Genomic DNA, 26,539 nt, shown 5'->3' on the forward strand with positions numbered 1-26,539 from the left:
TCCCCAACCCCCAGTTGGAACTGGGCCACACAGCAGGAGGTGAGCGGCGGGCAAGCGAGAGAAGCTTCATCTGCAGCTCCGCATTGCTCCCCATGGCTCACATTACTGCTTGAACCATCCATCCTCCCTGCCCTCTCCACCCCCCACCTCATCCATGGAAAAATTGTCTTTCACGAAACCGATCCCCGGTACCAAAAAGTTTGGGGACCGCTGCTCTAGAACACAGGGTACCCCTGGACACCTTTACTAATACCTCTGGCCTCGCTGCCCTTAAAAACAGGATGTTGGTTTTCCATTGTCCTTGCTTCTTTGTGTCAGTGTCTCCTGTTTCAAAGTCTTGGATGGCTATGTCTGATTGGCTGAGTATTGATCATGTGGTCATACTCTAGCTTCCAGGGAAGTTTGGAAACCACAAGTTTCCAAGTAAGTATTTTTAGCCTCTATCATGGAAGGTGAGCTCTTTCTCCCACCAAGATTCATTATACATACACTGCACCAAACATAACAAGGAGGTTGAAATAATTGAAAGTCCCCTACCTTGACCAAAAAATGGCCAAATTCTAGTACTGATTCCAATTTAGTTTTGCATGTTCTTTCTTTAGGTGAACTTTCTTTTAGATAAGAGACATGTTTAATGTGCAACTATGTCTCAATTGTCACTCAACCAATAATTACACTTGCTCTGCAGCATTCTGAAGGGTCTAAACTTGTCATGTAAGTTTCATTTGTCTTCTAAGAAATTTCTCTTTCAAAGTTATCCTCTAATATTTCTCTCAAATGAATGAGTTTCATCAGGGCCTGACAGCATGAACTGGTGACTTACAAAATATCTTCAAAGCATGAAAACTATATTTGGCATCTTTCCACGGCTTTAGGTTTTAAGATATGCCTTGTTATTTTACTTTAAGAATTCCAAATATTTCTTTTACTAACAATATGTTTCTGACATTGAATAATCCTTTCCTCTGCAGTATTTTTGAACAGTGGCTTCGAAGACACCATCCTCTTCAAGAAGTTTATCCAGAAGCCAACGCACCCATTGGGCACAACCGGGAATCCTACATGGTTCCTTTTATACCTCTCTACAGAAATGGTGATTTCTTTATTTCATCCAGAGATCTGGGTTATGACTATAGCTACCTACAAGATTCAGGTAAAGCTCAGTTTCTTTCATGTGAATTGCTGAGTCTGGTATGACCAATTTCTTTTGAGAGTGTGCAAAACCTTATGTTTTTACAATGTTATCCCCAAATTATTTAAATTGGGAAAATGCATTACGAGCCTTAACTCATCACTGATTTATTATTACATGGACCAAGTTGCAAGAATCTTTAAATTTCTGTCCTTTCTGCTTAATATAGAGCATTTTGCATATGGCAACCATGGGAAGAGCACTAAAATTAAAATCAGAAAAAAAAAAATGGGTGTGAGACGTGACACTATAAACTGACTTTTGTGTGACCTTGGGAAATTTGACTGCAGTTCCCTGAATCTCAGTTTCTTAACCTAAAATATTGGGAATAGAATACCTCAAAGAGATATTTGATAATTAAATGCATTAAGAGCCTAGGGCAGTCAGCACAAGTTAAACGTCTAGCAGTTTTGAAATCATCTTTGGGAACTTCCTGCTAGGGTTACCAAGAAAATTTGTGAACATTTTGATATTAAACACAGGTAATAATAATAATGATAATAACTATTATAATAATAATTGCTCTGACTATGATTAAGTCTAGGATTGTAACTAGATCTAGGCTTTAAATAATCTTCCTTAGTAGTAGTATGTCAGTATCTTTTTGATAAATATGGAACAGGTAATAATGTCTCCCCCTACCTGTGAGCCTGCTACATACCATACGTGCATTATTAATCAACCATATATTAGGGGAAGTATTATTACCCCTAGAATGAGGTAAGGACACTGATGCTAAAATAATTTAAATGACTTTCCCAATAGCAAACACCAGTATGTGGAAGAGCCAGATTTCAACACTACAGGGTCCTCTCCCCTGCAACACAAGATGGTCAACAGCTAAAAAAATGGTTAAACAACACAGAGCTTGTGGATACGAGGTATTCGACAAGCACTGATGTTTCATTATATTCACTGATAATTCATGGAAACATAAACAGATTAGTAAAATAAAATGAACACATGAATGACATTTACCAATTTCCTACCTCTTGTTAAACTTTAGTGACACATAAATGAATGACATACCTCCAGACCTCAAGGAGCGTTAAATTCAGTATGGAAGTCAGACAGTTGTGCAAAAAAGTGTGAAACATCAGGCTGTGTTAAGTGCAATAAAGGAGTCATAAACCGAATCTTATAAGAGCACAGAGGAGAAAGCAATGACTTCAGAGTAGTTCAACCTCAAAAGACAAGACAAGGCCTTGAAGGATGAGCAGGCAGGTAGCAGATAGAAAAGGGTAGGGAATATTCTAAACTAATAGAATAACAAAGATAGAGGTGTAAAGTGTACTATGTATTTCTGAGATGCTAAATTCTCCTATTTGAGTAGTAGGAGCAATGAAAAATTACACTGAGGAGATAAATTGAGTTATTTCATAATAGCTAATATATTATGGATCTTTTCATGTGCCAGGAACTCTTCTGGGTATGCTGTGTGCATTATTTCCTTTAATTTTCATAATTACCCCGTGAAGTAGGCACTATTATTTCTTTTTCCTGATCATAGATGAGAAAACAGAGGCTTAAAGAATATAAATAACTTGTCCTGGGCCATCTAGCTAGTATGTGGCATAGCAGAACCACATTTTAAGGCCAACAGGAGAAACTGTATTTTATCAACCTTTTCCTGCCCCTTGGGGAACCATTAGTTGGACAGATTTGGGTTCGATACCTGTTTTGCTTTATCTGAAGACCATAGCCAGTGGAAGGAATACTAAAATGGTTGGTAGAGGAGATGAGTTCTTTGAAAACCTGGAGATCACTAAGAACAGAGGATTTTGCAGAGGGTGGAGGTATGGTAAGTGGAGGGGCTCCCAGTGAGTCAAAAATAGGGGCAGTCTCAAGTAACGTGTTTTTCCCTCCTTCTGAAAACACCCACAGCGCATAAAGGAAGGAGAATATTGGTAATGGTTTTTCAAAGATTCACCACCAGGATTTTATAATTTCCATTTTCAGAACATAACAGACTCTTTCACAGGCTCATGCTTTTATTACACTATTCTCTCTGGCTAAATTCTGATCCATATCCATTTGTCACACTCTCAGATATGAAATCATTGTATTTATATATGTAGTCATGTTTAATCACTCCTTTATTAGAGTTACATGGTAATTTTTCTACATGTGAATCTTTCCCCCCTCTACCTTGGCTGTGAGCCCTACAAAATCAGAACTGATACCTTGCAAGCTTCTCCAGTCTTCTCCAAATGGTATCTGGTATGGGGCTAAACCAATGAATTAACTTGAATGCAAGTGATATTTATCATGTAGGATGGTGTCTCTTAACAAATACATGTAAGTAAAGCTTGCTAGAAAAATGTCACACCTCTTAATACTCAGGTCATTTTTAAATTAAAAAAAATTTTTTTTAACATCTTTATTGGAGTATAATTGCTTTACAATGGTGTGTTAGTTTCTGCTTTATGACAAAGTGAATCAGCTATACATATACATATATCACCATATCCCCTCCCTCTTGTGTCTCCCTCCCACCCTCCCTATCCCACCCCTCTGGGTGGTCACAAAGCACCGAGCTGATCTCCCTGTGCTATGTGGCTGCTTCCCACCAGCTATCTATTTTACATTTGGTAGTATATATAAGTCCATGCCACTCTCTCACTTCATCACAGCCTACCCTTCCCCCTCCCCGCGTCCTCAAGTCCATTCTCTACATCTGCATCTTTATTCTTGTCCTGCCCTAGGTTCTTCAGAACCTTTTTTGTTTTTTAAGATTCCATATATATGTGTTAGCATACAGTATTTATTTTTCTCTTTCTGACTTACTTAACTCTGTATGGCAGTCTCTAGGTCCATCCACCTCACTACAAATAACTCAATTTCATTTCTTTTTATGGCTGAGTAATATTCCACTGTATACATGTGCCACATCTTCTTTATCCATTCATCCATCGATGGACACCTAGGTTGCTTCCATGTCCTGGCTATTGTAAATAGTGTTGCAATGAACATTGTGGTACATGATTCTTTTTGAATTATGCTTTTCTCAGGGTATATACCCAGTAGTGGGATTGCTGGGTCATATGGTAGTTCTATTTTTAGTTTTTTAAGGAACCTCCATACTGTTCTCCATAGTGGCTGTATCAATTTACATTCCCACCAAAAGTGCAAGAGGGTTCCCTTTTCTCCACACCCTCTCCAGCATTTATTGTTTGTAGATTTTTTGATGATGGCCATTCTGAGTGGTGTGAGGTGATACCTCATTGTAGTTTTGATTTGCATTTTTAGATATTTTTAACGTATTTCAAGTCTTCTATTGCACTAGATATTTTCTAGGTGATTTTATTGGTTTATTTATTCTTTCTGCATACATATGTTTAGTAACTACCTGTTCAAGGCATTCTTTTAGATACTATGGATACAGTGGTAAACAAGGTAGTCTCCTTCTTCACAGTGCTTACATCCTAATGAAAGAGAAAGACCTTAAACCACTACTTACCTAATGACTCGTTTGTTTAGAGATGTGCATATCTCTAGGAGTCAATGAAGTGACATTTCAGAGAATATCAGTAATAGGAAGAATTAATTAGTTGAAAAGGAGGTCTTGATTATGAATTTTGGCCATACTGCTAGGATAACAGAACCATTAATGAATTTTAAACAAATCAGGATCAAATTTGAGTTTTCATAAGATTACGGTTGCTGCAGCTTGTAGGAAGTTTTTTTTTCAGTTTTATTTTATTGAAGTATAGTTGATTTACAATGTTGTGTTAGTTTCTGCTGTACCGCAAAGTGATTCAGTTATACATATATATACATTCTTTTTCATATTCTTTTCCATTATGGTTTATCACAGGATATTGAATAGAGTTCCCTGTGCTATACAGCAGGACCTTGTTTATCCATTCTATATATAATAGTTTGCATCTGCTTATCCCAAACTCCCAATCCATCCCTCCCCCACCTCCCCCCTTTGCCCCTTGGCAACCATAATTCTGTCCTCTATGTTAAAGACATAATGTTGAGCCAAAGAAACCAGACATCATAGAATATATACTGATGATTATATTCATATAAAATCCAAAAACATGCAAGTTTTGTGTCAGTTGCAAAGCACATTCGGGGAGGCCAGTGAAAATGCTGTTACGAGTATCCAGGGAAGAGGCAAAGGAAATTGGAATTGCAGTGGTGGTAAGAGGCAAGGCAGAAAGGACAAAAAAATTTGATATTATTTTGAAAACAAAATTTATGGAACTTGGAAAATGATTACATATAATAGGTGAGAAAGAAGGCGATATTAGAGTTGCCCTTAAGCTTTCTGGCCTGTGCAAATGATGAATGGTGATTGAATTCATTGAGATAGAAACAATAGGAGCAGGGCCAGACATGGAGTGAATCTCATGGTGATATCTGTTACACAGTGAAATGGGGTGAATGGCACATCAGGGTAAATATATCTGTGAGGCAGTTGGATAGCCTTGAGCCTCAGAAAATATTCTGCCTGCAGATGCTAATGTGAGAGACATCAGCATATAAATTGTTATCTTTGCTAATCTTTACAATCTTGCTTAGTAGTGATTTTATTCTGTTTTATAGGTAAGTAGATTGAGAACGGAAAGATAAAGTGACAAATTCTAAGTCACAAAGCTCGTAAGTGGCAAATATAGAATCCCAAATGAATCCTCTCTCCATGACTCCACAGAAGAGAGGGTTCTCTTAATACTTGCCTTGTACACATATGTTCCACCTCATTGTCCCTTCCCTAGTGTCCCAAATGGATATTTTTTACTGAAAAGGCAACAGACACCACTGGAGGAGAAAAGGGAAAGAAGGCTCAAAGAGTCACATTAGGGGATTAAAGGTATTTATTATTTATTTATAGTTAAATTTTTAAAAATAAAATTGATTCAAAATGTTTTATCTATTTAGAGTCCTTTTCATATAGCTGTGAGCTTAACACCACTAATTTTAGAGAAGTTTTGCTTTAAAATAAGCAACAGCAATTACTTATTTTCTATTTTATGAATTATTTGATTTCTCCTTCTGTTGTACTTTCAAGGAGTTTAAAATTTATCTTTCATTCTTCTATTCATTCATTTATTCATTCATACAGCAATGTTTACTGAGACACAATAATACTGAGACACAATGCCAGAATAGAGTAAGCTAAACTTTAAGCTTACTAAAAAATTCTTTAAAATTTCTTGATATAATTTAGTTCAGGCAGTTAATTATTCATCATTTAGGCACTCACGTTTATAATTACTTAATTATTTTCTGTAAATGGCAGTTGATGTCTTCTTGCTTTAGTCAAACATTTTCTCTTATAATTGAATTTAGTGATGTTTTTCAAAAGTGAGTAGCAGGTGATTTTTTTGCATGCATAACTGATTGAAAGGTGAGACCAAAAACCTTTGGCAATGAAGGGCTGAGTCCTTGATGCTGTTGGCAAATGTAATCCTGCTTTCTGCCTGGTGTTACTTTGTTAAGAGCTTCCTTCTTCCAATATATTCCAAAAGACCTGGACATTTGATTTTAAAAATGAGAGGAGGAGGCATGTTCACAGTATCTGGAGGGTCTCATTCTGCACATGGGGTTTGATGAGGACTTGTTCACTAGTGCTTCCCTATGTGTATACACAGGTGCATACTGTTCCTTCTGCCTGGGATGGCTTGCCATCAGCATCCCACACTCAAGTCCTAATTTATTCTTCTACTCAGTGGGATAGTCTCCTGGGATGCCTCCTCTGACTCCCCAGGCAGTTATAGGAGGTCTTTTCCTCATGATCCCATTGTATCTTTTATATACTTGCATTGGAACAGCATTGCTCTTAAAATCATTTGTTTACTTGTCAGTCTCCTCTTCCAGTTATTATTTCCTTCAGGCCAGGGGCTCTGCTTACTCAGCCTTTCACATGCAGTTCCTGGACCACCACCTGACATTTATTGTGTCTCAGTAAATATTGCTGTATGAATGAATAAATGAATGAACAGAAGAATGAAAGATAAATAAGACATACTACTTGCTCTCAAGGGTTCATGATGAAGCCTGAAAAGTAAGACATACATATAAATAATTACAACACGTAGACAATTGTGCCAAGTGTCACAAAGGAGCAATGAAAGAAAGAGTCTGGGAATCCAGAAGAGAGAGCTGAGCAGAATCAGTGATCAAAGCAGGTGTGAGAGAGAAAAACTCTTACTGGAAGCTGATTCCGTTGAAATATTGATGGAATTATTATGGAGTAAGAAGAATCGATAACAGTTATAAATTACTTTTTAAGTGAAAGGCATCATTCCAAAGGTTATACATACATTGTAGAGTTTAAATATTACAGGCAAACTTTCTAAGTTACAGATTTTGAATTGGTTAAATTAGGGTAATGATTCCTAACTACCTCATGTGTTTGTTGTGTGGATAAATGGGCATATGAATGAGCTTTGGAAATGACAGAGCACCAAACAAATAGAAGAGTATATGATTATTCTGAAGAGAATGGGTAACAAGAAAAATGGAATTTTAAGTAGGTAAAAAAATGGAAAACTTTTGATATTAAGAAATAATTTAAAGATACACTATTGAGGTTCAAAAGCAAATAACTGAGGAAGACAAGTCTAAATTTTAGGTTGAAGCCATTGAGAAATACAGGGTGTTTCAAAGAAGACAGTCCATTGGTGACAGTAAAATTAAGACCACTTGAAATGAACTGAAGTAGAGAAATAATAAGAGAAGCTGGAGAACAGAAGGACAGACAAAGAAATAGTGTTTTAAAATTGTGAAAGAATTTGAGCTGAGCCTTAAGCAGTAAAGAAATCATACTTATTATGTAACCTCTATGTAATCTGCATTTTGTCAGACATTTAAAATGCACTATATATTGAAGTGACTAATAGCAATGCAAACTAAGCATTTGTAATTTCATTTTCAAAATAACTTTTAAATGTGTTAGAATGGTAACCTTTATGTTTGATGAAAATAATTTTCACATTTTTAATTTCTTTATTTTAGCTTTGTTAGCTTTCATTTCTTAGATTTAACTTAATATTAATCCAAAATTATAAATCTTTTTTATTATAATTTATTTCATAATGTTACTTCTTTGCAACTTATTGTCCCCTCTTGATGAAGAGAAACACAAATCTGCTCTATTGTTTCAAATTATGTTTAATGGATTCTAAGAATTTTAGAGGTATCTTAGTGACAGCTGGCAAAAGGACAGTACTAAGGACAAAAAAGGAGAAAGTAACAGGAGAAATGGGGTTTGAGCCCTGTAGCCCCACTTAAGCTAGGGAAGTGCCACTGTTACCTTCTTTGAATGAAGATTGGAATTTAATATAAAATTAATTTTTGACAAATTCTCCTGCTTTAACTGTTTTGAGTGCTTGAGTTTATGGTGATCAATGAAGCTCCCACTTTACATTTCACTTCATGTTGCTACCCATTCTTTCCAAGATATTTTATTAAATAAATATTAATTTTCTTTTTATATTGTTGATCTAATTTTTATGATATATGAAGCTTACATATAACTGTAATTTCAGAATATCCTAAGGTACTTACTCTATCTTTTATTGTTGTAGGAATCTAACTAACTTTAAAAATAATTAGGACTTTTTGAAGTGCAAAAGGCAGAAACTCCATAGAAAAAAGATTAGATAAAAAGATAATTTATTGGTTTACAAAATCCAAGGAAGGAATGAACATTTGAAATGTAAGAAAGACAAAAATGCAGCTGAGACTGAGGAACAGCAGGAACCAGGAAACTAAGCTAGCTAAAGATTCGTTCTCCCCCTCTCTCTCTTTCCCCCTCCCTACCCGCTCTCTAGCTCTAAGACTGTTATCAGCTCCTGAGTCATCTGACTCTTAGTTCCAGCACAGTGAATTCTGAGTAATGATTCTGACTGGCCCAACTTGAGTCAGTGGTTCACTATGAACTAATCAACAGTAGCCAAGAAAATAAGTCATAAAAAAAATGTTGTAGTTCCCACATCAGCAACAGGGGGAAGGTAGGGATGGGGAGCAGATATAGGCTCAAATATCCATGGCCTAAATAAGTTAGTTTATTTATTACTCAAATGGCAGTCTTGGTATGTTGTCAAATACAAGCTCCATAATTTCAGGGACCAGAGCTGCTTGTTTCTTGTAGTTCTATAAGACCTAGGGTTTACCCTTGATCACATGATCTATGGTGGCTCACCAACATACTATTTGCATTAGTTGAAAGGGGAAAAGGGAAAAGGAGAAGGCATACCTTTTCTTTTTAAGGGAACTGCCCCAGAGTTACATGTATTACTTTTGCTCAAGACTTAAGTCACATAGCCATAATTTGCTACTAGATAAGCCCAAGATGCACTCTCTTCTTTCCTTTGTATCACAAAATGGATATAGAGTATCTTAGAGTGTCTTGTAAATAGTGATGGGGACTTTAAAATCAAGCAAATAGATATCATAAATTATTAACTCCTAGTGGAAAATAATGTAAGAAAGGAAATGTAATCATAGAATAATATTTGGTTCAATTGTGAATAATATTTAAATACTAAAAATAATGAAAATCCGAGATGTGGATTTGACTCCAGATCATGCTATTATTATGCTGAAAATATGGAGGAAAGAAAAGGGAAGCTGTAAGAAAGCTCAAATCATTGTTTATACCTGAGGAACTCCAGAGATAAACTTGACGAATTAAGAAGTAGTAATATTTCCCTATTATTTAGAAATATGGAGTCAAATAACAGAATAAATAACTAAAAGAGTTACAGTAGCTGACTGTACCATTTATAGATCAGATAATATCTATGAAGTTTAAAACATCCCAACAAGGTGGCATTGTTTTCCTATTTTCCTGATGAAGAATCTGAAGCTTAGGAGTATTAGGTGTAACTTTCCCAAGATCTTATAGCTAGTAAATAGCAGAGCTGGCCTTCAAACCCAAGCATCTGACTCCAAAGTACTATGCAAGGATGATGATGATGATGATGATGATGATAGTAAAAACATTGGGATGTCTTTCTATTTCAGGACCAGACAGTTTTCAAGATTACATTAAACCCTACTTAGAACAAGCAAGTCAGATCTGGCCATGGCTCATTGGGGCAGCCATGGTAGGGTCTGTCCTCACTGCTGTGCTGGGAGGACTCAGTAGCCTGTTGTGTCATCGAAAGAGAAAGCAGCTTCCTGAAGAAAAGCAACCACTCCTTATGGACAAGGAGGACCACCACAGCTTGTTGTATCAAAGCCAGTTATAAAAGGCTTAAGCAATAAAGTTGGGCCAAAAAACCTGACCTCACTCTAAATTAAATGATGTCAAAGTCCCTAGGGGTTGTCCCAGCAGAAATCCTTGGCATGTGTCCATGAAGATCATTACTAGAATTGTTATCTTAATACAAAATATACCCCTCCTCCAACTCAGGTAGAAGCCACCTGTGCTTGCTTTGCTGTATTTTGATCATTCCCTTAATAGTTTTCCTCAAGCCCATATTTCCAAGGAAAGGATGCCATTTGGTAATGGAGGTGCTGGTCTGCTAGTCATATCTGAATGAAAGTGCTCTTATAAAATATGAGAAGAATTGTGATTATTTTCCTCTGGATTGTTTAATGACATGTTTCTTTTATTATCCCCTTTCTTTGATTTTAATAAAATAGTAACAAATTTACACTAATTGACTCCTTTGAGCTCGAGAAATACATTTTAATTTTCCTAAGAAAGCATAATGTTTCCCTTATATTTTACATTCCTGCTCCAAAATATCTAATGGACTTCAAGTAGAAAACAATCTTCAACTCTTTCCTGCCATAGTTCTGACTGTACATTTTAAGGCCACTGAAATCAAGGGTCCTTCGCCTGAAGAGAATCTGGCTAAGTACCTGTCTCAAGATGTGCTCATTAATTATGTTGATGAAGATGATAATAATCTTATTATAGAGCTTTTTTTTTATCTTCTAAGAAGAACTTTATTAGAGAATGTTTAAAATGCTATAAAACATTTCATGGTAGAGAACAATTATGTGAATATCAGCCTGTCTGCAGTTCTAGTAAAATAACTTATTTCTATTTTTCCTGGCTATTAAGACCTTAAATTAGAATGTCTAGATAATCTTACTACTTGAAATTTTAGGTCCAGTTGAATTTCTAAAAATAGTCCAATTGATATTCCATTTGTATTATCACTATGTAGAGCATAAAAGATTAGCACCAGTGGGTGGAATTTATAGAGGACCCATTTTGGTGTAATAAAAGGAAAAACTGTCCAATATTCAGAGCTTTCCATAACCAAAATGGACATTCTTGGAAAATAATAAGTGGTTGACTCTAGAATTCTTCACATAGAGGTTGGATGGCTAATTTGACTTGAATTCTATAAAGAGAATTTAAGTATTGAGTCTATAGTCATTCTTGGCTCAGGGCTCATAACAACTCCCCATTCAGAAGCGAGGCCAAACATGCTCTGTAAAAAGTTCCTGTGATTCTGCCACAGTATTTCAGGATGTTTCACCAGATTCCAACTTTCACTCTCTCATCCAAACTCAATCACTCTGTCCTGGTATCCCCAGTCTCTTTAGTTCCCTTATGTTTAGTTTGTATGTATCTGCTCAGCATTTTCAAATATGTATCTCAGTTTGACTACTTGACTTATATTTCCAGCCTCATCCCTAAACACTGTCTTTTCACTTTCTCAAGATGGCCATGCTTTTCAGACAGACTTGTCCAATTCTAGCTCCCAGAAACCTGCCTGGGTCTGACACCTAAACCTCTACATCTCTGGGATGATATTTAAAAGGAGACCCACCGACCTGTATGGTACTTTTTTATTAAAATATCTTACAATTCCTATAAGGCCTGTAGTGTAGGATTCAGACTGTTTATGAATACATTTAGAAATTAAGAGGAAAGCAAAAATCATCTTATTATAAACATTGGTCAAATGATTTTGGCTAATTTTCATCTAGAACAAATAAAAATTTACAATTCTTGTTGAAGTAATGCCATCAACTCTCAGAGATTACTAATAGTTAAGAAATTCAGTTATAGAGCAACTTTCATCTTCTAACTCTCTTTAGTTGTCAGTCAACATTTGCTGGCTTAGCTAATTTCTGATGCCTAGAGGAGAAAAGTCAGGCAAGGGATGAGGAGTAGCATATTTATTGACACAGAAGAGGTCTGTGGGATTAGAGGGCAAATACTAGGGGTTATATCCTTCACTTGGTACATAGCCAGAAATACAAGATTTAAAATAAATTAACAAGGACATTTGAAAACTGGATTCAATTTAGTTGAGAATAGGAACTAGTAAAACTGAGAGCAAGGAGTAGGAAAATAAATTTGGATAAGGCCTTAAGAAGATTCTGGAGAAACAGTAATAGTGATTGTGGTTGCCTTCAGTCTGACCTCAGAACACAAAATAATTACTTAGCTAGGTTTGATCTGAAGGCAAAATTTCAGACCAGGTGGTGTTTAAATCATTTTTTACAAAACATCTAGAATAAAAGTCTACCCAGGGAATTTTCATTGTTACTGACAGGGATCTGTATAAAGTCATTCTCTTCCTTATCACAAGGCAATTCCCTCCTTTATCACTGAGCTTCAACATAGACTATCATTTTGTTTCTCTAGAGGCTCAAGTTATCTACTTGAGTAGCAGCAACATCTGCGATAAAACCACCACCACATTCATTCTGTGGTTTTCTCAGTAAGGTACCAAAATGACATGACATATTTCAAGATACTTAGCAGTTTCATTAAATTCTAATCAACATTATATTGTGTGGCATTGTTCTATAGTGTGCGATTTTTGAATTTCTTCATTTCAGCTCTGCTCTTTTTCCATTGCTACATATATGTCACATTTTGTTACAGAGAAAGAAATAAGCAGCTGCCACTCTTTTTGTTCCTCTTTCTGCGTTTTACTTTTTTTTTAAAAAAGAGTATTTTTAGAACCCAACTTTTCCAACAAGTCAAATATATAATTCTCCATCTGTAGAAATAAATATGTGATGGGTACAAGTCATTTCAACCAGTGTCTCTAGCAGACTGACAACTGGCGTTGATTGTGAATGTTTTTAAATAGGCTTTTCCTTGTTTATATGGCCTTTGATATGTAGGGACAGTTTTCTTTGTCATCATAAAAAAAGACCGCATTGGGGTCACCTATTGTAAACCTGTGCTATTTGGGGGGCATGTCAGTAGAACAAAGGTCCACTCACTTTCTGATTAGACTCCTTCTGAAGGCTGCTAAAATGCAAGTAAAAAGAGCTTTTTTTTTTTTTTTAACTTTGTGTTGCTTATTTTCAAAAACATTTGCCAGTTTGTACAATATAATGAATATAAAATTGCCTTTGGCATCCACTGGAGGCCTTAAGGGCTTTCAAATCCTTCAGCTATTTAAAACCATATAGAAATATTTTAAGTATGTTCTTTTAAATAAAAGCCTTATTAAAACTCTATATAGCCCATATTTATCTAATTGTTTTATGAGTTCTTGTCTTAATAGCAGTGTAAGAAATTATTCTTGTAACTTCATGTTAATCTACCAAGTCTTGTATGCATTATTACGGTGATTTCTAATTTCTTATTTAAAAATAAATAACAATGATGTTAAATGCGGTGAGTGGTCATGATGTTCCAAGAACTGTGCTAAACACATCATATATGTTAACTCATTTCATCTTCATGTTATCAATATGAGAATAAGTATTATTCATGTTTTCAAATGAGGAGACTGTGGCTTAAATAGGAGACGCACCTTCCCTGTTTACATGTCTGTTCAGTAGTTTAGGTAATTTAGCTGGGATTTGCATCCAGTTCTTCTTCATGATTATAAATTTCATTGTTTGTTGTTCAATTATGTTGACATGTCATAATTTACCAATTCACTGTTACTGAATGTTCAGGTTTCATCTACTTTTTAAATTATGGTTAGTGCTGTAATGAAAATCCTGGTGCATTTGGCATCTGACTTCACTTAAATTATTTTCTAGGAGTAGAATCTCTGGTCAAAGTATATGAAGACTTTCATGGCTTTTGTAATGAACTGCCATGGTGCTTTTGAAAAGGGTTGCATAGATTAAAGAATGCAAAGAGATGGAGCCAAACAATAAGAGATCAAAAGGAATGAAGAAGAAAATGAAAAGGTGAAGAACTTAGAAGAAGGAAGAGGAGTTGCAAGTCTCTTTGAGAGGAACTGAAGACCCTACTTGCCACTTCACGTATTGCTTCTTTTCATAAATCTATCTTTTTCAAATTATAACATCTATTTAATGAGCATTTTCTCTTATTAAAATTAGAAGAAAACACAGACTGAAGCCATTTCAGAAAGACAGGGAATAACACTCATGTAACTTGGTTCTCAAATAAGATATGTGTACATCTTGTCTAGGTAGAAGCGTGTGAGTACCTTTCAGAATCATACAGGAATAAAAACAGCAAAACCAGAAATCCACACTTGGAAGAATAAGCACAAGGCATCAAAATAGTCTGAATCAAAGCAGAGTCAGTGTCAGCTATTAGGACGGACAGGAGATCATGAGACAGGGGTAGGGAAGGCTGGAAAGGCCCTGAAGACCAAGCCCAAGTCAAGTTTGCACCATTTATTTTTAGTGCTTTTTGAGAAAGTACTGCATTCTGCCTGGGATTTGGTCAGTCTTCATTATTGGACCATGTCATTTTTAAATACTCTTGCCAGAGGAATTATCAACAGTAGATGTGTCTGTGTGAGTGTGTATGTGTGTGGAGAGAGAGAAAGGGAGACAGCGAGAAAATACAGAAAGAATGAAAATCTTTTTCTCTCTGATACTGGAGAGAACTTTGTTGCTGACTATATAGAATTTCTCTTGCTACTGCAATAAATTACCACAAACACAGTGGCTTAAATCACTACAAACCGTTATCTTGTAATTCAGTAGACCAGAAATCTGATATGGGTCTCAAATGGCTGAAATCAAAGTGGCAGTGAGGCTATGTTCTTTGTGGAGACTCCAGGAAATAATTCATTTCCTTGCCTTTGTCAGCTTCTAGAAGCCACCTACATTCCTTGTCACATGGCCTTCTTCCATCTTCAAAGCCAGATAAGGTTGTATCACTCTGATCGTTAGTCTGCTGTCACATCTCTCTCTGACTGACTGCAGCCAGGAAAAGTTTTCTGCTTTTAAGCATTCATGTAATTAGTTTGGGCCTACCTGGTACTCCTAGAGCCTCCATCCCAAGGTCCTTACCTTTAATCATATCTGAAAAGCCCCTTTTGCCATATATGTATTATAACATATTCACAGGTTCTGGAGACTAGGGTAGGGATATTTGGAGGGGAGATGGGGAAGAGCATCATTCTGCCTAGTACTGACCTAAAAAGTAGTAAGAATTGGCCAGCGGATAAATTGCTCTTCCTGTGTGATTAACATGCCACAGACTGCAATATTCAGTACATTAAAGATACGAGAAAACCTTTAACATATGTGGGATCTGAAGTCGGACTCTATGAATTCGATTCCTGGTTCAATCTCTCATTAGCTGTATGACCTTGTGTGAATTATCTTACCTCTCTGTTCGTCAGTTTTTGCATCTTTAAAATGTAGGTAATAGTATTTTCCTCAACATAGTCGGAGGAATAAACAAAGCATTTACAATAGTACGTAAGTATTCAGCAAGTGTGATTTAATAAACTCTCATAGAGCACGTTAACTTAGCAAAACTGCCTTAAAAAAAGGGAGATGAAATATAATCATACATTTTGTTTGTGCAAAATTGTTTTGCATAATCATGAATATTAATATAACATACCTATTTAATGAAATGATATCATGATAAATACAAGTGTATATCAATACATTTAAGACAGAGAAACACTTGAGACATAGAAATACAAATCATGCCAGTAACAGGCTCACAGCTCACAAACAAAAGCTGGCTATTAAACCACCTGTGAATGTGGTACTGAACTTGAATCTAATGAACATGTTAAGCCAACTGCCCTAGCAGGAAAGACTTCTGTTTGAGTTGGACAGTAATGATTCATACTTTGTTTGTTCATTTATTCAATGAACAAATATTTATAGTATTTCCGCTCTATGTTGGTACTGTGCTGGCGATATGAAGGTTAATAAGATTTGATCTCCATTCTCAGTGAAATCAGAGTAAAATACCTAAACAAATTATTGCATAACAAGTATTATCACAAAGGAATATTGTAGGTACTTTAGGAATACTATAATAATACCATAGAGGTACAGTTAATATGATCATGGGAGGTATAGAAGATTTCGAAAATAAACTGATCATTGATTTGAATTCATCAAGTTCACCCATGAGATGAGGTGATTGATAGTCTCAACAAAATCATGGCATGGATAAAAGCAAGTGTGGGCAAATGATGGCCCATGGCCTAAATCCTGCCTGCCACCTGCTTTTGTATGTGCAGTATTATTGGAACATGGCTGCACTCGTTCATTTATGTTACATGCTGTCTATGGCTGTTTTTATGATATAATGTTAGAATTGAACAGAAACATACAGAAACAATATGGCCCACAACAACAGAAACAACAGAAACAACAGAAACCATATGGCCCACAAAACCTACAATATTTACTATCTGGCCCTTTATTGAAAAGGTTTGCTGCCCCCTGGCCTTAAAGTAAATCAAGAAATTCAGAGTAGCTGAAGAGAGATGAATGTAATTATAAAACCATGAAAGAATTCCACCTTAACAATTGTGACAACAATAGTTCATTAGTGTTCTTTTATTCCACTGTTTTGCCAGTTTATTAAGGTATAAAGTCCTTTGGTACAGATAGAAATATAGATATAGCTATAGATACAGCTATAGTTACAGATGCAGATATATATATAATATATACATGCAGGTGCAGGTGTATGTATATAAACATATACATACATATGTGGATTAGGAACTATTGATAAGGTTGCAATATTGAATTTTGTGAATAATGTCTATGAAACTGCGAAATAGGAAATCTATTTTTCTGCCAGAGACTCTATAAAAGTCCTGTATTTCAGTTTTACTCATATTTTTATTACCTGCTGTCTCCATGGACATGTCCTTCCTGTCCCATCTCTCTGTAATCTTGGGATCCCAACCCTTCTGAACTTCCTGGGGCCTCTACTTCATTAGTTTTTCTCATCCTTCCCTGTGTCTTCAGCTCTTCCCACTCTGTAGGATTTCAGCATTTAGACATGCTGATCTTAAAAAGAAAATTGTTCTCCACCGATATCATTTCCACACAGCTTTTGCACTATTTCTTTTTTATAGTCAAGCTTCTTAACTGTTTTAAATTTGTGTTTGTTATCTCTTTGTCTCCTACATACTACTCAACCTACCCCAATCTGTTTTCTGTCCCCACCTCTCCATGAAACTTTTCTTACCAAGATCACTAATGGTCTCTATGTTGCCAAATCAGAGGACATTTTGTGACGCATTTACTTGATCCTTGGGCACCATCATAAACTTCTTACTGCTTTCCTCGTTAACACCTTTCTCATGGTTTCTGGGAGATAATCCCCTTGTGGTTTCCTTCTTCCCGACCCCGGCTTTTCCTTCTCAGCATCTCTTATAGGTTCAACTCTTCTACCTCTGAATATTGGAGGATTCTTAGTTGGGGTTCTCTGAGAAACAAACTAGGCAGAAATTTTCATGCAGGAGATTTGTTAGGAAGTACTTGCAGGATTAACACAGCTAAAGGAGTAAGGGAAGCAGGGTGTGGAAGTAAGAGAAAATGTGATACAATAGAGTCCTCAGCCAACCCTACAGGGAGCTCTACACCTAAGATGAATATCTATATCTATGTCTATATCTATATTTATACCTATACCTATACCTATATCTATCTATCTATCTACCTATCTATCTATCTATCTATCTACTTGTTTATTATAAGGAATTGTCTGACACAACTATGGGAGGCTGATGAAATAAATCTGAAGTCCTTAAGGCAAGCAGTTAGGAAGGGAAGATAAACAAACTGGAACCCCAAGAGCATGAAGTGAAACTTGTTTACAAGGGGGAGTTTCTTTACTCAGCAAAGGCCAAAACCCTGTTTAAAAAGCTTTACAACTGATTGTCAGGTCCACTGAGAAAAATCTCCTTTTTGATTAACACAAAATTAACTGATTAGAAACTTTAATCATATCTGCAAAATCCCTTCACAGCAGCACTTAGATTAATGTTTGACTGAATAACTGGAGAAAATGTATGTATGCTACAAAATGCTTCCTCCAATTCTTGTGAGAGAACATTCCTCTTGGTCCATACTAGAAAGGAGATTCTGGGAACTATAGTTTATCATAGCCATGTCGACACAGCAAAAGACATCACACGTGGTAAGACCGAGCCCTCCATACTCTGAACCATTCTCAAGACACAGCTGCCGTACTTGTTAATTTACCATCAAATGGACAAACCAGCAGCTTCTTAGTGGTGAACCATTGGATTCCATGGTCATGTGCCCACTGTCCCATACTCTTTGCCATATAGTGTTAGTATACAATGATCCCCACTGGAATCAGTGATCCCAGTTCTAAAACTATATCTCCTACAATTAGCCCTGACTTAGAGAAAGACGCCACTGAGCTTCTCAGAAATACTGGTGTCCTTCTCATCAGCAATTCCTTATCACTTTTGTAAATAGAGGTTTCTTGAAACCTTACCATGCAACATAATCAGCAGGTGGTTTTCCACGCCTTATCTATGATATCCTTTCTGACCTGCTCTTCGATCCTTCCTTCACCATCAGCCATGGACATTCTGACATTGCTCTTTCATTTAGTGTGGGCCATAAATTTCTCAAATATCCAAGAGTGATCCTAGCAGTATGTAAGCACCATCTTCTGGGATTCTTTCAAAGATGTTAAATTCTGTGTCGTAGGAGATGTTCCCATTTCAATGAATTCTTCCTTATCCAACTTTACGTTTCTTCCCATCTTTCCAGTTCCCTCAAGATCCAGACCCATATATATTATTCCAGATCTCCCTGGGTATATATTAGCTACACCCTGTATCTTTTCCCCCTTTTAAATGACCTAGTGACTTCCCCAAGTAGTTTATGTTGTCACTTGACCCTACTTATTGGTCTGATGTCTATGAAGAGAATTGGGGGCAATACTGAAAGAGGTGTGTGTAGTCTTGCAAAGCAAATTTGGCATCATTTTCAAGCAAGAGAGGAGGGCTAGCCCTTAAGAGGGATGAGTAGGTCACTTCTGCAGCCAGCGGGTTAAAGGGAAGCTGATGGTTCAAGATTTCCAAGTGCATCAATCGTAATGTCTCCCTCTTGACTCAGGATCCCACTTTATTCTAACCAGAACCCTGATCTTCAGGTATCAGAATTGATAAGTTTGAAGATGCAAACTTTGTAACAACTCAGCTCCCCATATAATTAAGTCCTGGACTGATCATCAGGTGTTTCTCTCCTGTGGTTGTAGGAAATGAGATTCTCTTTATTCTGTCGAGGAGGATCTCTGGCTTTCACATTTCAGCTCAAATTGTAAGGTCATTGGCTCTCACAAGTCACCTTAAAATAATTATCTCCAGCCTTTCATTGTCTTCTTTCAAAGTATCAACAGTACTTAACAAGAGCCATTTGCCTTGAACTTCTCAAACTCCTAAGTTATGCTTTAGTTACAAGTACATTCCATTCTACTGGCAGCCTATTCCAGTAAAGACTGGTGAAGTTTGTAACAACTGCCCACTGCAGCATGCTAGGACCTATCCACACTTCAACCACTACTAGTGATGGAGTCTTCATTGCCAATTAATTGGTAGGTTATCCAGCAGCAAGATCCTATTTCAGAGGCTGCTTCCTAAGACCATGTCTGGAATCAACAGTCTTCATCTGATTTCCTCTCAGATCTTAGCTGATCAAACAGCTATCTGGAGCTGGGATAGTCCTTCAAAGGGGTTTCAGCTTTTGTTTTTCTCTACATTGCATGTGAGCTGTCCCAAGGAAAGAGATGTAAACTGGAACAAAGGATTCCTTTCTGTGAGCACAATTCCTGAGGAAGAACTCAGCTCTGAGCAATTAATAGCCAACACTGACAGTAGCTGGGGAAATCAGTGTCTCAGTCCTGAAGGAGCAATCTGTTCACAGCATCTACTACACATTGATTCTCTTATCTTCCCATTCTACTTTTTTTTGGAGTCTTCTTTTCCAAAATGTTCATAATTGTTGATGATTCTCAAGTTTTCACCTCTAGGCCAAGCTTCTTTTCAGAATTCCTGAATGATATATCTAGCTGCTTATTTTTAAGTTTACTCCAATATCATAGAAGAACTAAAACTTACATCTAAAAGTGAAGTCTTAATGTCCTTCTAAAGATTAATTCCTCCTCCAGACTTCCACAAGTCAATAAAAGTCACCTATACCCAAGCCATTTCTCATGCAAGAAACTTGAAATCCCTTCTAATACTTCATGCTCCTTTACAATCCACATCTAATCTATGAGTGGTACTCTTGATTCTACCTTCAAAATACAGTAAGTTTGTAATACCTCCACTGCAGTCTAACCTGCCCTTGGTATTACAGTAATCTCTCTATTTTAGTTCTGGTCTAAGCCATCATCATCTGTTGCTGAAACTACTACAATAACCTCTTGTCTGGATTCTACTTTCTTCAACTGCCTTTTTCTAATCCACATAGCAACTGAAGTGGCTGTTTTTAAGCATGTTTATAACCCTTTAGAAGGCAAACAAAAGCATAAAATAGAAGATTTGCTGTTGCTACAGCCATGTAAAGGTGTGTACACATATGGATGTAGGTTGGAAGTTGATCATGGAGAAATAAACATGTGGTTTTCCTAAGGGGGAAAAAAAAAAAAAAGAAAGTTAACTTTCCTCTCCAGTTAAATTCCAAATCCTCAACCAAGGCCTCCCATTTTGGTCCCTGTCAGGTTTTCCAGTCTACCTCATGCCACTTTGCATCTTACCAGAAGTGCTCTAGCCATATAACACATTTTTAGTTCATTAAAAGCGTGATTCTTTCTGCCATTTTAGGACCTCCCTCTGACTTCACTTCAAGCTTGCCCCAAATTCTTACTCATATTTTTAGATCTCTTCTTAAGCGCCACTTTCTCTAAACAGCCTTCCTAATCTAACTCAGATCTTTCTTTTATAACCTCTCATTATGTATTTTATTTTTCTTTCATAGAATTTACCACACTTTTCATTATATACCTATTTGTGTGTATAAAGTTTAATGTATTTTCTTCCACTAAACTATAAGCTCCATGAAGACAAGTCCTGCAGTGATTTTCAGACATGATATTTCTAGTGCCTGACCCCTAGGAAGCATGTGATGAATAGTAAATGGAAGAATGAAAGTGCAACTCACAGAAGTTAGGCTTCAGCAAATAGATAAAAATAAAAAAAATAGAATAAGCACAGTTAATACTTAGAAAATAATAAGATCAGATCCACCTCAGCATATCAAGGACTTTCAAAAAGTAAGGACTGCTTATAGTACTGGAAAAAGTCACACTTGCATAAAACTAGGGAATACTCCTAATAAAAGAAGATGGAGAGCTGAAGATAGTGAAAAGAGTGACCCTGAGAAGAGAGAAATTGCTCATAGAAAAAAATCCTTGATAGGAGGTGAAAGCATAACAATGTGATAAGTCTGCTAGTGGCTCTAGAGGACAATGTTCTTAGATGCAGATGGTGAAGATTCCCATTAGAGCTTCCATAGCATGATAAATCATGATGAAAAGGCCATTAATGATAGACAGCAGTGGAATAATTTATTCTAAAAAAAAAGTTTAGTTCAGAACCATTCTTGGTAGAAAGCAGTGGTTGAAAGCTTGAGCTGGAATTAGGCATCCCCAGGCTTGGATTTGAGGGGATACAGAAGTGAATAGACAGAAGTTCTGCCCTTCAGATGCTTAGAGTCCAGGAAGAAATGTAAGAAGTACACATACAAACAATAAAAATACAGCAGATTTGGCTTACGGTCAAAGGAGAAGAATTATAAAAGTTGAAAGTTTTTATGGACTTAATATTTAGGTAGAGTTTTATCTTATGACATGTCAGAATCTGGTGTTTAATGCATTTGATATCATTCCACTGTCACTAAAATTCTGAGTTTAGTATTATCCTCACTTTCCTTGAAAGATAAGGAAGCTAGAATGCCAAGAGGCCATGCCCAAGGTCATACTGCTGGTGTGAAGGTGGGATCCAAACCTACATCTGACTCCAAAGTTCATGTACTTTTCTAATATACCATGTTCATAGCTATTGCCATATGTGTGTTTTTGTGTGTTGTGTATGTGTGTGCATCGGTGGTAGCATCAAGAAAAGTTCAAGGAAGAAAATACATTTAAGGTAATCTTTCCGGTTATTTATATGACTAGTATGTCTTGAATCAATGTTTGAAGACAAGACAGAAAAGCGTGTGTTTGAGAATGTTAAATTTGTTTCCTTTGACAATAAGAGGTATTTTCTAGCAAAGCAAAAGGAAACAATGCTTTCCTGCTCCTCAAATGACTATAGATCACTGGGATGAGCGTCCTGGAAACTTTTCTTTGAGATGCATCCCAGTTGCTGCCTAAAAGGATTTTGAGTGTAGCCACTGGTATTAAGTCAAAAAGAAAGCCAAGAGCTAGTGATATTGATTTTTTAATAAAAATGTTTTCAAATACACATGGAAAAATCATTTCTATTATGTAATGTGAGCAGTCTCAAATTTAATGCTATTCTATAGTTTGGCCAGTGAATCAATGAGCTGGTGTTGAGGTTGTATCTACAACTAAGATGGTGGATATGGGAAGAGAAAAGGACAGATGCAAGAAATTCCAAAAAGGAAAAATTAAGAGGACTTGCTGGCATAAGTAACAGAGAAAACTAATTAATATTCAAGTTTTTAAGTCTGATATTACCTTTTCCCTAGTTAGTCAAGTAATTAATGTGTAAGTGCTAAAAAATAATCTTTTGATCATATAAATTCTTAACTGATTCCTTCTAGCTTTTCTTTAGAATAGTTTTCTTTCCTGAGGACAACAATTTTAAGATTCTTTCTATTCTTGTAAGTACCTATAACAGTACCCAATATTTCCTATTAGTTATGCTCCTTAGTTGTAATAGCACAATGAGAACTAGATTTAATTTAGCAGTTACCGAGAACCTATTGAGAATCAGACATCTTGCTAAGAACCAGAATATAAAGATGATTAAGACCCTAAGACTGTGCACTTCATTGAAGAAATGAATAATTAGTGGAGGTTACAGGCAAGCAAATAACTACAAAATTGTAATGGAAATATAATCACCTCAGAGCAATATTTTAAAACACACTTTCATAAATAAGATCATAATACAGAAAAAGTAATGAATTATCCATGGTCTACTACCTGATTTCTTCAGATTGGCCTAATTTCTCCCATAATAATTGTAATAGTTACCTCTTTATCTATTATATGTTAGACATAATTCTAAACACTATTATTTTATAATTGTTAGTTCTCATATACCCTGAAAATGGATATATTATCTTAATTTTAATAAGGAAAAAACTTGAAGAACATAAATCTCCCCAAAGTTCACAAAACTAGTAAAAGTGTAGGACTAGAACTTTTAATTCATACCTGCCTGCTATACCATACCGTTTCCAGACTTTCATACTTATTTTTCTGTATTTATTAAAATTATCATTGTTATTAATAGCAATGAGTACTTACTTTGTGTCCCTAAATACTTCATATCTATTAACTCACGTAACCCTCATTCTACAGATAAGAAAACTAAAGCTGATAAAAGTTTTTTTAAAAAAATGGCACACATAACAGAGCTCACATTAGTGGAGGCAAGATTTTAACTTAAGCAGTAAGAATCTAAAATCCAGAGGGTTTGCCTCAAAAGGAATTCTAACTATTGCATTATATGGCCAATGCTGGAATTCTGTAGGTCCAGAAAGACACTGATCTATGAAGTCAGCTGAAACAAATCCTCAGCCTTCCTCTTGACAGAAACCTAAAGGCTCCTTTATAAAGTATAATACTAAAAATATGACACCCGATAAGCAATCAAATCGTTATCACTGTGTTGTGTATTGACTCTAAAACTACTGTCTCAGGTATAGTGATTCTTCTGTGTTGAAATAAACCAAATATTGGTGGGAAAACTGGTAAGTGGTAGTTTTCAGAAGTGTAATAAAGAACGACTGATGGAGTAAAATTTGTTTTTCTTGGGAATATAACCTGTTCTGTAGGTTATGGTTGGAACTGTGAGATTTGATGAAAAGTGATGGGCTGGAGAATGCAGGGAAGATAACAAAGAGAAAAAGGAATATCTTAGAGAACAGTCAATTCTATCAACACAGACCACATTCACCATGATCCACTCAAGGGAAAGATGGGAACAGATAGGTTGAAGAAGAGTAGCAAAAAGAGAGAAACAGGTGAGGCATATTAGGGTTTGGGGTAGTATTTTAATGGTACTTTAAAAAGGGAATCAAAGAATGTTTGAATCCTGCCCTGCCCCTGTTTTGTGTCAGGTACCCCTTACTTTTGTGTGTCTGATATTATAGAAGAGGTATATACAATACACAGCATTAGAAGAGGAGATAAATAAAGTGGTATTAGTAACTAGGCCAGTGCCTAACCCCAAGCTGGGGTTCTCTGGTAAACCTAGGTTGGTGCATGAGGCTTAAGAAATACTTCCAAATGGAACTTTCAGCTGTTAGTAAAGGATGAGTCCAAATCAGGGCTCTTACTGCCCTTGGTCTGTCAAATGGAGACAAGAAATCAAAGAGAGAAAAGAGACATAACAAAGAAGACAGCAACCTGCTTTAAGGGCTCAGCCATATGAATGCAATACAAGAAATGGAAGGGAGAGCTGAAAGTATGGGATAAGGTCCTGCATTCACTTCCCTCCCAGGCACATAAAAGAACAATGAGAGAACAGGTACAGTGGTCTCTCAGTTTGCCTGGGAGATTAGTTCCACGAGCCCCCATGGATACCAAAATCTGCAGATGCTCAAGTCCCTTATGTATAATAACACAAAACAATGGACACAGTCAGCCCTCCAAATCTGTGGGATATGCATTCACAGTTTCAGCCAACCTTGAGTCTAAGCCAAACTTGATTCAACCTTGGTTGAATCCTCAGATGCAAAACCTGTGGATAGAGGGCCAACTGTAGTAAAAGTCATGCAGATTGTATCAGGGGAGCCTAGTATGACTTAGGTTTGGTGATTCTTATGGAGGACTCACAAGACTCCCCATATAATTGCACTCACAGCTAAGATTTATTACAGCAAAAGGATACAAAGCAAAATCAGCAAAGGGAAAAGGTGTGTGGGGTGAAGTCCAGAGGAAACCAGGCACAAGCTTCCAAGAACTTTCTCCCAGCAGAATCATATAAGACATACATAATTCCTCCAGCAATAAGTTGTGACAAACTTTGTGAAATGTTATGAACCAAGGAAGCTCATTAGAGACTTGGTGTCCAAGGTTTTATTGGGGGTTGATCATATAGACACCCTCTGCGTAGCACTCATCAAAATTCCAGACTCTCAGAAGGAAAGCAGCTGTTCAGTATAAACCTCATTGTTTGCACAAAAGTTTAGGTATGCTGAGCCACTCTTAGCTGTTAGGGTGGTGGGAATGCTCCTGAATCTATGTTCCCAGATGGCCAATCCTGCAAGAAGGACTTCCTAAGAAAAACAGTAGTCTCAGGCCTGGTATTCTAACATTTTCTGAACACAAGTGTATGGCACATTTTTTTTACACATAATAACCATGTCTACTATTAATAAATGCTGGCCAATAAAAATTTCACACTCTATCCATGATGTGCCTTCTGGAGAACATACATGTGTTAGACAAGCTTCATTCAGGCATGAGTTATAGTGGTGTTGGCTGTGAATTCAACATTAACGAATCAACCATATATATTAAATAAGGTGTCTTCAATCAGAAACACACATAAACAAGGTCATGTATTGATTGTTTGATAAAAATATTGTGATCAGAGGCTCACAAGAACTTAATTGGGAACAATGGTTCAATATTCACTAATTCAGTGTGTGTGTGTGGTCTTCATAGAACAGAACTACCAGAAAAAAAACAGGACTCAATTGTACCTGCAGGCATCACTTCCTATGTAATTTAACTACCAAAAAGCCTGCCATAAAGACTCCTGTTTCTTTAGTACATTGGTATGTGATGGGCAGCTACAACAACCAGGGGCACAGAAGGGCTGTGACCGAACAGAGCCAGTGCATGGATGATTTGCCTAAGCCCTGAGGCAAAGGAAACCTCGGAACCAAGGATAATAAATTAATTCAGGAGCTGAGTGGGAAACAGACAGAAGCAGAGCCTGGGTTCATCTAAGGACCCACACAAATAGGCTATGCTGAGGATAGCATAGGACCTCAAGGTTCTATGGTCTATAG

The 26,539-nt window shown here is 36.5% G+C and overlaps 1 protein-coding gene across 1 annotated transcript in view; it reads left to right on the forward strand.

Annotated features, from left to right (window-relative positions):
* TYR (tyrosinase) overlaps nt 1–13,753 on the forward strand; it is a 115,164-nt gene extending 101,411 nt beyond the window's left edge. Inside the window, exons 4-5 of the mRNA XM_082340472.1 lie at nt 972–1,153; nt 10,175–13,753. Coding sequence (XP_082196598.1) covers nt 972–1,153; nt 10,175–10,401 — 409 coding nt within the window. The 3' untranslated portion in view covers nt 10,402–13,753. The remainder of the gene's footprint in view (nt 1–971; nt 1,154–10,174) is intronic.
* Nucleotides 13,754–26,539: the final 12,786 nt, after the last annotated feature.

The sequence above is a fragment of the Balaenoptera borealis genome, assembly GCF_965194805.1.
Source record: "Balaenoptera borealis genome assembly, chromosome: 11".
NCBI classification, from domain to species: Eukaryota; Metazoa; Chordata; class Mammalia; order Artiodactyla; family Balaenopteridae; genus Balaenoptera; species Balaenoptera borealis.